Source organism: Schistocerca cancellata, chromosome 1 (genome assembly GCF_023864275.1).
Source record: "Schistocerca cancellata isolate TAMUIC-IGC-003103 chromosome 1, iqSchCanc2.1, whole genome shotgun sequence".
Classification (NCBI taxonomy): domain Eukaryota; kingdom Metazoa; phylum Arthropoda; class Insecta; order Orthoptera; family Acrididae; genus Schistocerca; species Schistocerca cancellata.
Window position 1 is genome coordinate 1,163,105,379 of NC_064626.1, and position 13,980 is coordinate 1,163,119,358.

Here is a 13,980-nt window from a genome sequence, read left to right on the forward strand (position 1 = left end):
TGTGCGACAAAACGTTCTACCCAATACGAGGTGCATTCAAGTTCTAAAGCCACCGATTTTTTTTCTAATTAACTACCCACCCGAAATCGATGAAACTGGCGTTACTTCTCGACGTAATCGCCCTGCAGTCGTACACATTTTTCACAACGCTGACGCCATGATTCCATGGCAGCGGCGAAGGCTTCTTTACGAGTCTGTTTTGACCACTCAGCGGAGGCAATAGCAGCACGGTTGGTGAATGTGCGGCCACGGAGAGTGTCTTTCATTGTTGGAAAAAGCAAAAAGTCACTAGGAGCCAGGTCAGGTGAGTAGGGAGCGTGAGGAATCACTTCAAAGTTGCTATCACGAAGAAACTGTTGCGTAACGTTAGCTCGATGTGCGGGTGCGTTGTCTTGGTGAAACAGCACAGGCGCAGCCCTTCCCGGACGTTTTTGTTGCAGTGCAGGAAGGATTTTGTTCTTCAAAACATTTTCGTAGGATGCACCTGTTACCGTAGTGCCCTTTGGAACGCAATGGGTAAGGATTACGCCCTCGCTGTCCCAGAACATGGACACCGTCATTTTGTGAGCACTGGCGGCTACCCGAAATTTTTTTGGTGGCGGTGAATCTGTGTGCTTCCATTGAGCTGACTGGCGCTTTGTTTCTGGATTGAAAAATGGCATCCACGTCTCATCCATTGTCACAACCGACGAAAAGAAAGTCCCATTCATGCTGTCGTTGCGCGTCAACATTGCTTGGCAACATGCCACACGGGCAGCCATGTGGTCGTCCGTCAGCATTCGTGGCACCCACCTGGATGACACTTTTCGCATTTTCAGGTCGTCATGCAGGATTGTGTGCACAGAATCCACAGAAATGCCAACTCTGGAGGCGATCTGCTCAACGGTCATTTGGCGACCCCCCAAAACAATTCTCTCCACTTTCTCGATCATGTCGTCAGACCGGCTTGTGCGAGCCCGAGGTTGTGTCGGTTTGTTGTCACACAATGTTCTGCCTTCATTAAACTGTCACACCCACGAACGCACTTTCGACACATCCATAACTCCATCACCACATGTCTCCTTCAACTGTCGATGAATTTCAATTGGTTTCACACCACGAAAATTCAGAAAACGAATGATTGCACGCTGTTCAAGTAAGAAAAACGTCGTCATTTTAAGTATTTTAAACAGTTCTGATTCTCGCCGCTGGCGGTAAAATTCCATCTGCCGTACGGTGCTGCCATCTCTGGGACGTATTGACAATGAATGCGGCCTCATTTTAAAACAATGCGCATGTTTCTATTTCTTTCCAGTCCGGAGAAAAATCGGTGGCCTTAGAACTTGAATGCACCTCGTACAGCACTGACCAATAAGTAACTGACATACAACAATAAAACTTCCGCCAGTTGCACTTTAAATAGGCGGGTGCGGCGGGTGCAAGGATGCCAAGCGCATTTCGCTCCAACAAACCACTGGCGCGAAATTAGGAATGTTCCGGGAGTTTTTGAACAATCGTATATTGAGAAGTGATGACACATAATACACCCAGGAACAATCTCTATCACTCCCGTTTTGGTGTGTTATGCGTCTCCAACATCTTCTCCATCGAATCGTTGCTACGAGACGATGATGCTACTCGCCTGACAGCCCGTGAAGACTTCGTATAGGAAATTCGCCAAGAAAACCTGCACTCGCATATTATTGATATATTATTAAGAGCCCCAGTCCTTACCAACGTTGGGCCGGCACGGGGGCACGTTGCAGTGCATGTAATGCCGTCCGTGGTGAGCACACACCCTGTTGAGAAGCAAGGCTCGCCTTTGGCAGTATCCAGGAGGCCATCATAAATAGCGGGGACTTCAGTGCAATTATTGTCTTTCAATATAAGTGTCGTATCTGTTCGCCTCACTGAGCATTACTTTCACTTACTTTCTGTCTTGTAGTGTAGCAGTGCTTTCTGCATACGATCCAAGTTTCATCGAGCTATGTTATTTGGCAGTGGCACACCATGCAAAAGCTACTTATTCCCCATAAGTTTTGGGCAACTCTAAACTGCAACGACCGTATTAAGTCCCCAAAGGTTTAGCCAGAAATTACCTGTTGACTTTATGGGAATTTAGACTTACTCGGTGAATTTCGATGATGAACTCTTCTTGGGTTATCAGCCGAGTCAAGGCGTCTTTTCTGCGGCAACGTTTCAACAAGTTTCCTACTCGTCATCTTCAGGTGCAGACAAGTTGATAAGTAGGGAACGTGTTGAAACGTTGCCGCAGAACGACGCCTTGACTCGACCCGTAAGCTGAGAAGAGTTCATCATCGTGCTGGCTCTGTTCCGTTGAGAACGACTTCATGTGAAGCCTCTCGCTGTGACTGCGGCAGCTGGCGGGCTGGCCTCTCACGGTGCCGCATACAGCTGTTACGACGGCCAGACATGAGTGCCAGACTGGTGATTTCGGTGTCGTGGTGTTGACAGGGCCCGCGGCGTCCGTGGAGGCTGTGGAGGGCCGCAGTGTGGCGCTGCCGTGTAACGTGACGCCGCCCCGGCACGACAAGCTCTACATGGTCTTCTGGTTCCGCGACGACCAGGGCTTCCCGCTCTACAGGTGAGCCGCTAGTGCTTCTCTGCCTCGCATTAGCTAGGTATACTTCATTAGGTCCGGAACACGCTACAGAATCTGATTACTGACCTATTCGCGTTATTCCTTCACTATACAAGCCCTTAGATCATAAAGTCCACGACCAGCTAACAAACTACCTAACTACAAATATCTACTAGACGAACACCAATCAGGCCCCTGTAAATATCGCATCACAGCATCTGCCTTATTAAAGACAACTGATAACCTGAACCTTGCCATCGATGCACGAAGGGAGACTACTTTGTGCTTCTTAGACTTCAGCAACGGAATGGACAGCGTCTTGAAAGGAGGATATAAGATGAACATTAACAAAAGCAAAACGAGGATAATGGAATGCAGTCGAGTTAACTCGGAGGATGCTGAAGGAATTAGATTAGGAAATGAGACACTTAAAGTAGTAAAGGGGTTTTGCTACTTGGGGAGCAAAATAACTGACGATGGTCGAAGTAGAGAGGTTATAACATGTAGACTGGCCATGGCAAGGAAAGCGTTTCTGAAGAAGAGAAATTTGTTAACATCGAGTATAGATTTAAGTGTCAGGAAGCCGTTTCTGGTAGTTCAAAATGGCTCTGAGCACTATGGGACTCAACTGCTGAGGTCGTAAGTCCCCTAGAACTACTTAAACCTAACTAACATAAGGACAACACACAAATCCATGTCCGAGGCAGGATTCGAACCTGCGACTGTAGCGGTCACGCGGTTCCAGACTGTAGCGCCTAGAACCGCTCGGCCACTCCGCCCGGATTTCTGAAAGTATTTGTATGGAGTGTAGCCATGTATGGTAGTGAAACATGGAAGATAAATAGTTTGGACAAGAAGAGAATAGAAACTTTTCAAATATGGTGCTACAGAAGAATGCTGAAGATTAGATGGGTAGATCACATAACTAATGAGGAAGTATTGAATAGAATTGGGGAGAAGAGGAGTTTTTGGCACAACTTGACTAGAAGAAGGGATCGGTTGGTAGGACATGTTCTGAGGCATCAAGGGATCACCAATTTAGTACTGGAGGGCAGCGAGGAGGGTAAAAATCGTAGAGGGAGACCAAGAGATGAATACACTAAGCAGATTCGGAAGGATGTAGGCTGCAGTACATACTGCGAGATGAAGCAGCTTGCACAGGATAGAGTAGCATGGAGAGCTGCATCAAACCAGTCTCAGGACTGAAGACCACAACGCGGTTCTAGGCGCGCAGTCCGGAACCGTGCGACTGCTACGGTCGCAGGTTCGAATCCTGCTTCGGGCATGGATGTGTGTGATGTCCTTAGGTTAGTTAGGTTTAAGTAGTTCTAAGTTCTAGGGGACTGATGACCGCAGCTGTTAAGTCCCATAGTGCTCAGAGTCATTTGAACCATTTTTTTTGAAGACCACAACAACAACAACAACAACAACAACAGACTTCAGCAAAGACTTTGAAACTGGCGACTTCGACATTTTATTTGCCAAACTTAGCAGCCTAAATTTCTCGACAAGTGCATTCAGTGGTTTCGCTCATATCTGAAGTCTCACCAGCAAAGTGTCACGTCAGGCACCGTGAAGTCACAATGGAAGTAGATAGTATTAGATGTCCCCCAGGGTTCGGCATTAGGTTCTACACACTTTTTATTGTAGGTAAATGATGTGCTATCAGTTTCGTCCTACCACAAATATCACATGTACGTTGATGACCACCAGTTGTATCTAAGTGCAAAACCAATAAACTTGATAACGGCTGTCGAGAATCTAAATACTGACCTACGTGCACTATCAAAATGGTCGCAGGATGTATGGTTAAAGCTCAACCCACCCAAGACCCAAGTGGTATTGGTTTGTAGCTGTACAATGACTGAATTCTGCATGAACAAATTTGTTATAAAACTCAATTTGACTGTCCTGTCTAAGTACCTTGTGTGTTAGTTCACTTGACTATTATTTTTTAATTAGACACCGGCTCTAAAAATTTTACTTCGATGCGCTCTATGTAATAGTATCCCAGTTGTTTTCTTTCTGTTGTGTAACCTCCTCACTTTATTTGTTTCTGTATGAAATTTAGCCCAACTTTACCCCTACTCTGTAAAAGTCTACGTATTACAAAAACTATGTACTCACAAACTGTTATCCATCTTACACTCGTATGCTAAACGTTGACTAAACAGAATCTAATATGAACTGAACAGTAGCTGATCTGAATGCAATTTGTCTTAATGTTAAATGCGCAACTGAAGTGAAACAATTATCTGGTCCTAGTCAAAATTTCCACTTACCTCGCACCTTGGAAACGTTGTTGTGATTTCTCGAGAGCACAACAGCAAAAAGAAAACAGGCAGCGGCGAAACTAGATTTTAGTTTCTAGATACATATTCAAACTGTTGAATGTGGTAAAGCGTAACTGTAAACAGTGGATCGGGGAGAGTATCTATTCCTATCAAATAATATTCCAAGACAACGATTTTAGAATGAAGAGTATATTCAAAAGACAGAGTAAAACTTCGCATGATCTTCAAACATAACATTGGTCTGAACAATGATATGCTTAACAAAGTGAACAATGATTTAAAGAGGGTAGAATGTTAACAGAGAAATTCTTTTAAAATGAAACAGTTTAATCAATTAATATGTTAATCCATGACTCAGGGAAGTGGGGTAGTCTTTTTCTCAGCGCCGAACAAATTAGTAGCTGACAATAATCATTCCGCCAAATTAGGTGCACTGGGCTGCAGTCTCACCTCAAACATCTTCTCCTCAAAAACAATTACATTACTCAAAATTTATAGTTCTTCCCTGTCATTGTACACATCATATTCATCCTTGCCGTCCTTTCTTCATCTAGCAGATAAAATCACAAGTCCACACGGCGCTAACAACTACGTCCCTCACCTACCACACTTCAACTAAGAACGTGTCAGACTGCACAGACGCAAAGACTGTGATACAAGAGCAAAGATTGCTTAACAGTAACGTAACTTGCACTCTCTCTGAAGTGCACATCAGTGACACACAAAAATCAAAATCACATGACCACCTTACTCTCCAGTGTAGTTGTCTATTCTTATTTAAGCATATTCTATCCCTGCAGAAATGTGTGGCTTATGAAGAGCTGCTCGATCATTGTATCACATACTTTCTAACTTCCTACGACCATTGTGCTAATTTGACTGCTGATAGCACTTTGGAGCTCATGAGTCATTCGTTCTGCTAACTTGATGCCATATCTTACAACCGCTCTCGTCCATGCATTGGAGTCCCTGTCAGTAAGTTGGGTTCGGCTGCTCTTGCTTTTTTGGAGTCACCAGTCCTCTGACTATTTTTACGCACCCCGCCACGAATTTCTCTCACGTGTCAACACTTTCCTCTCAGAGTAGTGTTTGAAACTTACGTCCTCAACTATTTACTGGATGTACTCCAAATCCTACAGCCTTTCCGTTCTACAGCACCCTCTGGTACCATGGATACTATTCGCTGACGTGTTAACACATGTCCTATTAACCGGTCCCTCATTGTTCTTAGAGTGTACCATACACTCCTTTCTTCACCGATTCTGCAGAGAACCTCCTCATTTCTTACTTTATAACTCCACCCTACATCCTCAGAAATTTCTTCCTGAAATTAAGGACTATGTTTTTCAGCAGTAGCCTTGTTTAGGCCAGGCGTGCCCTCATTGCCTGTCCTAGTCTTCGTCTGTCACCACTTATTTTATTTCCAAGGTAGCAGAATTCCTTAACTTTGTCTGCTACGTGACCACCAATTATGACGTTAAGTTTCTCAATATTCTCATTTCTGCTACTCGTCATTGCTTTGCTATTTCCTCGGTTTACTCTGATCCATATTCGTTGTTCACTAAACGGTTTATTTCAGTCAACAGATCTTATTATTCTTCTCCACCCTCGCCGAGCCGCGGTGGATACATTGTTTCCCATCAGATGACCGAAGTTAATCACTGTAGGCACAGCCGTAACTTGGGTAGGTGATTGCCCAGGTAAGCCACGCGCTGTTGACAATCTTCCCTTTGACTTTACTGCACAGAGGACAGAAGGGGTCGTGGGGTATAGTTCCTGATCACCAGTCTTTGCGCCAAGGTCCTCGATTAAACGCCAAACCTCTTCGCTATGTCTCATGAAGTGAGGACGGGTGATGCTGGTGATGCTAATCTGTCTATCGGATGTGGAAGTTTTAAGTTCGGCGGTCCCCTTGTAACGCTGGCGCGTTAGGGCACACGATACTCCTTAAAGCCTGTACTATGGTAAGTTGACGGGCTTCATCTTATGAGAAAGGATTTTTGTATAGATATTGACCACGTGTACCTGAATGGAGGCAAATCAGACTTACACCCCTCCAGTAATAACAATGATACGTCAAGCAAGTCCGAAATGCAACTACACGTCAGGACGGACAAGAAACAACATAGAAGATGCTACCAATTTGTTAATAATACGGTCGCCAGCCTAATTAGGCATTAACTGAGTTTCTTCCCTGTACAAGTTGCTGTACGTTCATGCAAAACAACACGTAGTAATACTGCATAATATAGTGAATTTTAGAACCAGAAAATCTATTGAACTGATAATTTCACTTTCTGGACTGATATGGATAAATCATAAGTACATAACACTACACCATAATATTTACTACAAAATTTCGTACTGTCTATTGATCTGCTTAAAATCGGGCATAGGTTATCCTAAAAATAGCACTTTCGAATCACAGTAACGTCAATTTTGATAAGGATAAAACACTGATAAATTTTGGTTTTTATATTGACTTTAACTTTGCTGGTCAAATCAGTTTAGAACACTTCAGAATTCAACTGAATGAAAAAGAGGGTGGGGGCCCTGAAACTGTTATGATCACTGTATAAAAAAATTTGATTACTGAAATCATTATGTGCTCAAGATTTCCTATATATGGGTTACTACTCTTTTCATCTTATTTCCTGCTCATTTAAATACCATTATATCTGTCTCGAAATAATTAAACTTCATTACTAAATCAATATCGAAATCATCTTCCAACTTTGTCAGACCTCCGTTATTCATTAACTAGTTCATTAACAAAACAGTTCTTTAAACATCATTGTAACCTAGCTAGGTCTGCAGGTAATCATTATTAACACAAAGTTTAATTTTTCATTTCGGGACACTCGGATTGCACAACATTTGGAAAGGACCCTGTCTAGGTTAGTTGTGAGGATAATTAAATGATAGGACAGTTCTGGTAAAATTTAAATTGTTATTGAACAGTATGGAACAAAAGTAACACTGGTCCATACGAATACAGTACTAAAAGTTTCAACCTGTTCGTATCGATGCGGCGGTTGGCGGGCGGTGAGATGGCGAGGCACAGAGCACACATACAACTACAGCAATGGCTCTTGACGTATCGGCACTTTACTTCTTCTTAGCGTCGCAATACTTTTCCATTTAGTGCCTATGGAATTTTGCCATGCTGTATATACGTTGGAACGGCATACCCGAGGCTCAATGAAACTACGTCTTCCAGGAGAGCCTCCTCGCTCCAGACCGTGTTGCTCAGACCAATGCCCAACTCCGACGACTACTGCTGAGCCCGTTATGCCGTACAGTGCCCGTGGGCATTTTCCCGCGCTCGCCTGCCATCCACCTTTTACCGCTCTCTTACAGACAGGGTATTCACCCAAGGTTTTGCATTCTACATATCCTAATACATTGCCTACGTATGGACCAGACGCACAGTTACAATTTTAAACATGTTACAACAGTCTCAACATTTGTTACACTTCAATTCGATTACAATATTGCTTGACATTTGACATAAACATTAATATTCACATTGAAAATTGTTGACAGTTTTCTTAACACAATGGCATGAAACAAAAAAATGAAATCAGAACATCGATTACACTAATTTATCGAAAAATCAGAAAAAAATTACTTATATGTACAATAGTACAGCGTTGTTGTTCTTACACCCTTGGTACTATTCGAGAGGATTCGTCATCATTAAGCATATATGTGGCACCATACACATTAGAATCATCTATAGGGTGTTCCAGGAGGAATGCTCAGTATTCAAGGAACGATGGCTCGAAGCAAAAAAGTATAGTAAACATGGGCTCTGAAATGCATACCACAAGAGCTATGAGTAGCCAACGACCTTCCTGCAGTGGTAACACCGGTTCCCTTGAGATTACGGATGTTAATCGGTGTCGGGCTTCGCTAGCACTTGGATGAGTGACCATTTGTATCTGCCGAGCGCTGTTGGTAAGTGGGGTGCATTCAGCCCTTGTGAGGCTAATTGAGGAGTTTAGTGACTGAGAAGTAGCAGTTCGGCCATGAAAACTGACTACGGCCAGGAGAGCGGTTTGCTGACCACAAGACCCTCTATATCCGCATCCGGTGACGTCTATCAGCCGAGGATGTCACGACGGTCTGTCGGTCGCGTTGGGCTTTCCGAGACCTGTTCAAGATCTATGAGTACTTCTTCAGTACAGGAGATATGCTTCACAGTAGTGAAGATGAACAACTGCTTATAGCTTTTAAGGTATGCACTTTAGAGTCCATGTTTACTGGGCATTTTTTCTTGTTTAGTTCCATACTACAACCTCGCAAAATATGGAAAGCAAAGAGCCTGTAGTACAAGAGATTTGTTTCACAGTATGGAAGATGGAGAAGCACTCATAGCTCTTAAGATAAGCATTTTAGAGCCCATGTTTACTAGAGTTTTTTGCTTCGAACGATCGTCCCTGTCATGTATCTGAATATTGACCTTTCCTCCTGGGACACCTTGCACATTTAACAGTTACACTTAAACAACACACCAGGCACACACTTCCCGAAGGAAAGACGCCAGTGGATGCGGAAGTCCAATTCTAGCAGCTGAGCCTGCCTTTCAAGATCTTCCATCCAATGGTGCGATCGACTTTACTGTCACTAAGGATATCAGTTTCATCAGCGGCCCTTATCAATAGTATCCTTTGACACTGCGCCGCTTTAGAAGGGCTGAAATGTCCCTGATGGATTTGGTACTCAGGTGACATCCACTGACTACTACACATTCGAAGTCGCTCAGCTCATCGACCCCTTCTGTTGTTTCTGCTGCTCTACTGACAAAAATATACTCCTAACCTCTTTTTATGCTGGCGGGTCCGCCTCTAGTGTCATCTAGCGGCCGATTCTCCGTTAAAGAGGGGTGTCTGGACCCTTGTATCAGATACTGTACATAGATGCAGATGTGTTTTATTTATGTATTTATTTAATCTGACCTGATTAGAGCCGTCAGCCCCTCCCTTACTTCGGACCAGGGTTTCGCATTTTTTGCATTATAGTTACCTAATAAACAACAAGTTTAATATGAGCATTAGTAGTAAAATGATCTGAGTGTCTGAGGTGGCAGAGTGAGTGAATTATATTGAACATGAACTTATAAACTTAAAACTGGCAGTATCTGTAGTAATTCAACTGCTGGCACATATGACGAGAAACAATGGAGGTCTACGTTCAAATATCTTGGTTCCCTGATTTCTGATGGTGACTGCAGCCAAGAAATCAGAATATGCTTATTGCTAGGTAGAAAGGCACTGTCAGACTTTGACATGGTTTTAAGTAGTAGAGATATAACTTTGGAGACGGAGATCCGTATTATAAGGACTATGGTCTGTCCATTTGTGGTGTATGGATATGAGACCTGGACCATTAGAACGGCAGGACGGCGAAGAACAGACTCCTTTGAATTGTGGTATTGGAGGAAACTTCTTAGAGTCCCATGGACTGCAAAGAGAACGAATAGGTCAATATTAGAGCAAATAAAACCAGAGTGCTCCCTGGAAGGTCTGATACTAAAATAAAAGCTGACCTGCTTTGGACATATCATGAGAAGACATGTTTCACTGGAAAAAACACTAATGCTGGGGAATATCGAAGGTACGAGAAGAGGAGGATGTTAGAGGATGAGAAGGATCAATGGAATCACGGAAGTAATTGTTCCAATGTGGAAAGCCTACGGGCGAAAGCGCAGGACACAAGAAATTTATGTACTTCAGTTCATGGGTTCACGTAGAGTCGGAACTGACTGAACTAATAGGGAAAGAGAGAGAGCTGCTGCCACTAACAGTAATAATAATAATAATAATAATAATAATAATGAAGATGAGGATGATAACCGTAGACATAAGAGGAATTTATAGGTGCACAAAGTAGATATCACCTGCTATAGCGAGTTGTGAGGAAACGAAATTTAAGGGAACTGTGTCGGCTAAAAATACTGGATATGAGGAAGATCAGACTGCAAATAGTGATGTACAAGGATAACGAGTGTGTACAGGGACAATGGTACCATTATTGTTGGTTTAGTATGTATGTCATTAACTGTGTTTTGAATCTGGAAATCTTGTTCAGTTGTCTAATGTAATGCCGGAGGATATTTCAGAGTCGAGAGCCTGCTACTGGGAAGGACCTCGAGAAAGTAACTAAACGATGGGGCAGTACAGAAAGGATTTGGCACTGATGGGAACGGATGCTTCTGCCATATTGAACAAGAACGTTGAAATCGAGGGGAGACATGGGTAGTAGTCATTGATGAGACAACAGAAGAGACAGAGAATATGGAAATCTCTGCACCTGTCAGCACGCAGCAAGGATATGATGGTAAAATGTGATCAAAGTGTCGGACATCATGTATATAATGAACACCGGCACTCGTAACCAGTTCCAGCCGCCATGAGCTTTCCTGGGAAAGGCCTTGCAGGATAACATCGCTGTAATCAATTACTGGAAGTTCTTTTTCAGGTCAAGAGATAAGGGGTTTCTTCTATATTTTTGTAGGGTATGGAGAGATGCTGATGCCTACTTGCAGTTATGTGCTCAGTCGAATTTAGATTTTCATCTATTATTATTCCCAGTCTCTGTGCTGAAGGAGGGAAGTTGATATTTATCCCATTTAGGGTTAAAGATGGCAGGAATTCCCAACATTTCGGGCAAATTAGCCTAGAATGACCAACCAATACTGCTTGGGTTTTGTATGGATTGAGCTTTAACCATATATCATGTGCCCGTTTTGATAGCGTACACAGAACAGTACTTAGATTTTCGAGTTTCTTGGTTTTGCACTTAGATACAACATAAATTTGCAGTCTGACACAACTGATGACTCATTTGCGTGTAGTGAAAATAGTATTGGACCGAACACCGAGCCCTGGGGGATGGCTAATACTACCAGCCTCCATTGTGACTTTATGGTGCCTGATATGGAACTTTGCTGGTGAGACGTCAGTTCTGAGCATAACCACTGAATTGCACTTGTCGAGAAATTTAGGCTGTTAAGTTTGCCAAGTAAAATGTAGAGGTCGCGAGTGTCAAAGGCTTTGCTGAAGTCTAAGAAGGACATGATAATCTCCTTTTGTGCATCGATGGCAAGCTTTAGATCATCTGTTACCTTTATTAAGGCAGATGCTGTGTTGCGATATCTACAGAAGCCTCATTGGTAATCTACATCTACATCTACATCCATACTCCGCAAGCCACCTGACGGTGCGTGGCGGAGGGTACCTTGAGTACCTCTATCGGTTCTCCCTTCTATTCCAGTCTCGTATTGTTCGTGGAAAGAAGGATTGTCGGTATGCCTTTGTGTGGGCTCTAATTTCTCTGATTTTATCCTCATGGTCTCTTCACGAGATATACGTAGGAGGGAGCAATGTACTGCTTGACTCTTCGGTGAAGGTATGTTCTCGAAACTTTAACAAAAGCCCGTACCGAGCTACTGAGCGTCTCTCCTGCAGAGTCTTCCACTGGGTTTACCTATCATCTCCGTAACGCTTTCGCGATTACTAAATGATCCTGTAACGAAGCGCGCTGCTCTCCGTTGGATCTTCTCTATATCTTCTATCAACCCTATCTGGTACGGATCCCACACTGCTGAGCAGTATTCAAGCAGTGGGCGAACAAGCGTACTGTAACCTACTTCCTTTGTTTTCGGATTGCATTTCCTTAGGATTCTTCCAATGAATCTCAGTCTGGCATCTGCTTTACCGACGATCAACATTATATGATCATTCCATTTTAAATCACTCCTAATGCGTACTCCCAGATAATTTATGGTATTAACTGCTTCCAGTTGCTGACCTGCTATTTTGTAGCTAAATGATAAAGGATCTATCTTTCTGTGTATTCGCAGCACATTACACTTGTCTACATTGAGATTCAATTGCCATTCCCTGCACCATGCGTCAATTCGCTGCAGATCCTCCTGCATTTCAGTACAATTTTCCATTGTTACAACCTCTCGATACACCACAGCATCGTCTGCAAAAAGCCTCAGTGAACTTCCGATGTCATCCACCAGGTAATTTATGTATATTGTGAATAGCAACAGTCCTATGACACTCCCCTGCGGCACACCTGAAATCACTCTTACTTCGGAAGACTTCGCTCCATTGAGAATGACATGCTGCGTCCTGTTATCTAGGAACTCCTCAATCCAATCACACAATTGGTCTGATAGTCCATATGTTCTTACTCTGTTCATTAAACGACTGTGGGGAACTGTATCGAACGCCTTACGGAAGTCAAGAAACACGGCATCTACCTGTGAACCCGTGTCTATGGCCCTCTGAGTCTCGTGGACGAATAGCGCGAGCTGGGTTTCACATGACCATCTTCTTCGAAACCCATGCTGATTCCTACAGAGTAGATTTCTAGTCTCCAGAAAAGTCATTATACTCGAACACAATACGTGTTCCAAAATTCTACAACTGATCGACGTTAGAGATATAGGTCTATAGTTCTGCACATCTGTTCGACGTCCCTTCTTGAAAACGGGGATGACCTGTGCCCGTTTCCATTCCTTTGGAACGCTACGCTCTTCTAGAGACCTACGGTACACCGCTGCAAGAAGAGGGGCAAGTTCCTTCGCGTACTCTGTGTAAAATCGAACTGGTATCCCATCAGGTGCAGAGGCTTTTCCTCTTTTGAGCGAATTTAATTGTTTCTCTATCCCTCTGTCATCTATTTCGATATCTACCATTTTGTCAACTGTGCGACAATCTAGTGAAGGAACTACAGTGCAGTCTTCCTCTGGTCTAGTAGATGTTTGTAGTTAGGTAGTTTGTTAGCTGGTCGTGGACTACCGTTTAGGATAGGGAAAGTTAGTTTTGTGCAATATTCTGAGCACAAGACCCAGGTGCGGGTCAGATTGCAGTGAGTTACACATACAAACAGCTGCGAAGTAGAATAGAAGCCAAAAGGCTGTCGAATTGCTGAAAGAGTATACATAGCTGTTTTGCATATTGCAAATCACAGGCAGAAGGGGCCTACTGGCCAACCTAGCGTGTTATGAGTACATGACACGAAGCAGCGCATATGGAAAAACAGAGGCGCACAGCCACGTGTAAATAGGCGCTGGTTTCTAACGAG

General features: G+C 43.4%; 1 protein-coding gene across 1 annotated transcript in view; it reads left to right on the forward strand.

The window, feature by feature from the left end:
* The window catches only part of LOC126138248 (nephrin-like), a 179,966-nt gene that overhangs the window by 14,446 nt on the left and 151,540 nt on the right, over positions 1-13,980 (forward strand). Inside the window, exon 2 of the mRNA XM_049915219.1 lies at positions 2,361-2,584. Within this exon, the coding sequence (XP_049771176.1) occupies positions 2,361-2,584 (224 nt within the window). The remainder of the gene's footprint in view (positions 1-2,360; positions 2,585-13,980) is intronic.